The sequence below is a fragment of the Condylura cristata genome, unplaced genomic scaffold, assembly GCF_000260355.1.
Source record: "Condylura cristata isolate star-nosed mole 26May11 unplaced genomic scaffold, ConCri1.0 scaffold00006, whole genome shotgun sequence".
NCBI classification, from domain to species: Eukaryota; Metazoa; Chordata; class Mammalia; order Eulipotyphla; family Talpidae; genus Condylura; species Condylura cristata.
In genome coordinates, this window is record NW_004567107.1 from 9993664 (window position 1) to 9997680 (window position 4017).

General features: G+C 59.2%; 1 protein-coding gene across 3 annotated transcripts in view; it reads left to right on the forward strand.

Annotated features, from left to right (window-relative positions):
• The window catches only part of CDK5RAP2 (CDK5 regulatory subunit associated protein 2), a 143368-nt gene extending 139797 nt beyond the window's left edge, over positions 1–3571 (forward strand). For all 3 annotated transcript variants that reach the window (XM_004677939.2, XM_012721556.1, XM_012721557.1), the window contains 3 exons: positions 669–795; positions 2948–2994; positions 3411–3571. In XM_004677939.2, the coding sequence (XP_004677996.1) occupies positions 669–795; positions 2948–2994; positions 3411–3485 (249 nt within the window). In that variant the 3' untranslated portion in view covers positions 3486–3571. The remainder of the gene's footprint in view (positions 1–668; positions 796–2947; positions 2995–3410) is intronic.
• Positions 3572–4017: the final 446 nt, after the last annotated feature.

Genomic DNA, 4017 nt, shown 5'->3' on the forward strand with positions numbered 1-4017 from the left:
GGCATTGATTATTTTAGAAGTCAACACTGTCATTTTGCAAAATAATTGCAGTTTTGATACCTTTGAAATATAAAACCTTCCAAATGACATTTCTCAGAGGTAACCACTGTTAACGTTTTGAAGCGTCTCGTCACCTTCCTCGCCACCTGTGTGCGCGTCTGTGGGAGCAGACCTGCCGAGACACAGGCGTGCCTGACCCCGGCCTCCTTGTCTCAGGCGTGAGCCTGCCTGCGTGTGGGTGAATAGAGTTCTGCAGTTTTACCAGCTGCAGAACCACCCCACTGATGTGAGTGCCAAGGCTTATCAGAGCCCTGCTGAAACAGCTCAGGCGGTTTATTTTTCCTGCTGTATGTACATGATGCCGAGTCGAGCAGTGGTGAGCACGGGCGTCATCCCGGGGCTGATGCCGAGGGGCTGCGGGCTGCAGGGGCCATGTGCGGGAGGCGGGGCAGCGGCGCGGGCTGAGCTCTGCTCCCAGGCTGCCCCGCCCCACGCTGCACATCACTGGCCTTGCAGGGTCGCCGGTCTGGTCACAGAAAATGGCTTGTGGGTTTTACTCGGGTACCTGTGTCGCTAAGATGGAGCATCTTTTCCGAAGCTTTTGGGATTTTTCCTGTGTGACAGGATCTTGTATATTCTGTGTTCATTGTTCTGATTCCTTTGTTTAGACTGGGGAAATGAAGGCAGAAATCACCAAGCTGCACAAAAAATTGTGTGAACAGGAAGAGAAGTTGCAGAACACTGTGAGGCTCTTGCATCTGAGCAAGCACCAGGAAAAAGTCATCTTCGATCAGCGTGAGTAGCTGGTGCAGCCGCCCCTGGACTGAGCCTCCAACCCTGGCCTGCACCCAGGCTTTGTCGCGTTGGCCCCTCACTTATGGGTTTCCTTCCGTTCCTCATCCTCTCTGACCTGACAGACACGTAACAGACCTCGGTGGCGGGGCCACTCAGTGGGGGAGACGGGGCCTGTCGTGCGCAGTGACAGGGGCACATGCGGGTGACTTCCTGGGGAGTCACCTGGGCTGAGTCTACAAGGAGGAGCATTGATGGGTGGGGCAGTGTGTGGGCAAAGGCCGAGCAAGACAACGGGCTGTGTGTGAGGAGGCCCGTGGTTCTCGAGGCCATGCAGCCGCAGGCGGCGGGACGCGGGCTGGGCTACCCCACAGCGGCGAGGGGCAGAGTGCCTGGGCCAGGCAGGCCCCGAGGAGGGCCTTGGCCAGGCAACGGGGTTCTCGAGTCGGGGGTGGCTCTGAGAATGCTTCCCAAGACAAATAGAGAACCTCTGTTGGGGAGGTTGAATAACTTCTGGAAGGTGAGTCCCTCCCTGAGCCTGGAGCGTGGGAGCCCACAGGGGTGCGCTGCTGCAGCCCCTGCTCTCAGCGCCCCCCTGCACGTTTGGCGTCCCACCTCCCGGGGCCTCTCGGCAGCACCGGCCTCGCGCCATGCACCTGTCAGCTTCCCTTCCCTAGAAGTGCTGACGGCAGCGCGTTCGCTGTGGAGGGCCTGTCCGCCTGTGCTGTTCTCTTATCAAAGCCCAACATTTCTGGGGCATTTCTGAGACGCACACAACAAAGATTATTGTCAAGTAGAAGTTCTCCTCAGTACCCTGGGAACGTTCTGAAAACAGGCTCTGTGGGACTAGGAGGGCTGGAACTGTTAGGGAGAGCTGCTCAGTGTCTGGACAAGCCCTGGGCTCCCTGCCCGTCCCTCCGTGCACCCTGCCAGGCTCGGCTGACAGAGGTCAACAAGCCCGTCCTCGCCAGTGTGAACATCTCCCTAGTGGGGAGATGCAAAAATTAGCTGCAGGATGATGCACTGTTTATGCCAGGCAGCCTGAGAGGTTGTTCAGGCACTGGGCTGACTAGGTCTGGAGGAGGAGATAAGAGCAGAATCAGGTTCTGCCAGTGGCCTTGAGGGCAGGAACAGCGTTCAGGGTAACTTAGGACGTGTTGTGAGAAGAAAGTGACAGGGACATGCAGACAGGTCACAAGGGCAAGAGTGGGCAGCAGGGAGGGACATGTCCATTGTGTGTTAGGAGGTCTCTCTGGCTGTGTCAAGGGCCAGGAAGGTGCGAGGGGCCACTTTGGGGGTCTGTGGCAGCCCCTCAGACAGGTAATGGGGAGACTTCCTTACCTCCGGTGGGAACTTCTATGAGGCAAGAAATCAGCATTTTCTCAGGGTCACCACTTGGCGGCCTTTCTGGATGAGCTGTGTGTATTGATGGGGTCTTTTCCAGCCTTGGGCACCCCTGGACCAAGGCCCAGTTCCAGGAGTTTAAGTCAGAAAAGAAAGGTCGAGGGGAGACCTTCCTTTACACCGAGAGCTCCCTGGGCTGTCAGACCCGCACTGCTCGGCGCCAGGCTGCCGGGGCCTCGGTGTGCCCCCCGTCACCTCCTGTCCTGGTGGACCAGGGCTTGCCCAGAGAACCACATCGGGTTCTTCCATCAGCCAAAGGCACAAAGGGGAAAAAGTGCCCGGCACTTCCGAGCTGTTAGGAGCTGCTGTGAGAACTGCCCACCCAGATCCTGGCCTCACGTGGTTGTCCTTGGAGTGGTGCCCCCTCCCCAGGACCACTTCTCCTGAGGGCCTGGGGCAAGCCAGTCTACAGCTTTCATCGGCCCAGACTCCCCTCATCGGCCTGCACCACACACTCCCAGCCCAGAGCGGGGAGCCTTGCGCATGCCTGGGCATCGGCAGGTCCTGCAGGGCATGGCTTGGTGTCTGTCCCACCTCCTGGTGTGGCTGTCAGCTGTGGCCAGCCCAGAGGAGGAAGCCCTTCCCCTTCCAGTGGGCCCTCTGGTCCTGGGCCGGTGGGGCCGTCCTACCTCCCTCTGACCAGGTGCGTCAGGTTGTTCACGTGCGGGGCCCTTTGTGGCTTCTCCTCCCTCACTTGGGGCACCCTGACTTCTGGGCATCTGTCTAATCAGCGTAATCACTCTCTCCTCAGTGGTTGTAACCCACAAGATCCTCCGCAAGGCCAGAGGAAACCTGGAGGTGAGGCCCCCTAAGTTTCTCTCACTGAAAGCCCTTTGGGGGGTGTGCGGGTGGGTCACAGACGACTCTGGAAAAGCGAGGTTGGCAGTGAAACCAGCCACGTGCCCTTCCGCAGCTGTGCTGACAGCCCACTTCCGCGCCTTGCTGTCCGTTGTGGGGTGCTCATGCGGAATTCATGTGCCGTGTTGACGAGTGAGGAACCCAGCAAACGTGCCTGCACAGAGGAGGCACCTCAGGGTATTTCCTGAGTGGGTGTGGACACACGATCTCATCATCCTCTGGGTCTGTAAAGGTCTGCGGCAGACTGTTCCCCTCTGAGAGTGGTTTTGGAGTAACAGCCTCGCCTCTAACGCCGGCGGCCGTACTTCAGAAACCTTCATTCGAACCTAAACTTCTCTCTCTCCTCCTCTTCCCAGCTCAGGCCCGGGGGCGCCCATGCCGGAACACCCAGTCCCAGCAGACCAGGCTCCTGGGAGAGCTGCCGCCAATAAAGCTTGTGGTGCCCCCGCCGGGCTGACTCTTGTCATGTGGCCCCACGTGCTGGGAGCAAAGGTTACCCCAGGCCGTGCCCCTCAGTGTTCTCCCCTGGTTTGTGTTGTTCCTTGGTGCCCTAGGTGTGAGAGTATTTGGGCACCTGCATTTTGCTCCTGGGGAAGTTGGGGGTTCCTGGGCACCTTGGGGTGCAGTCACACCGGCCCTTATCTGCTTGCTGTCCTGCCAGACCTAGAGGACTCGCAGGTCTCACGAGATGGGACTCCACATTTTGCATGGCTCCTCAAAGCCCAGGTCCTGAGCTCCCGAGTGGGACAGCTGGGGTCTTGGGAGGGGCAAGGCCTCAGGTAGCTTGTGAACTCTCTGCCGGGCCCACTCAGGTGTCCAGAGAAGAACCATTCACGTGTCAGGGTCGCGGCCCGCCGCCTGCCCCTGGCTCATGCTTGGTGACCACGGTGATATCCCGGGGCCACCCCCAAGGGGCTCCTGTTCCCACTGCAGGAAAGACCCTGGCCTTCACGTGTAATTACC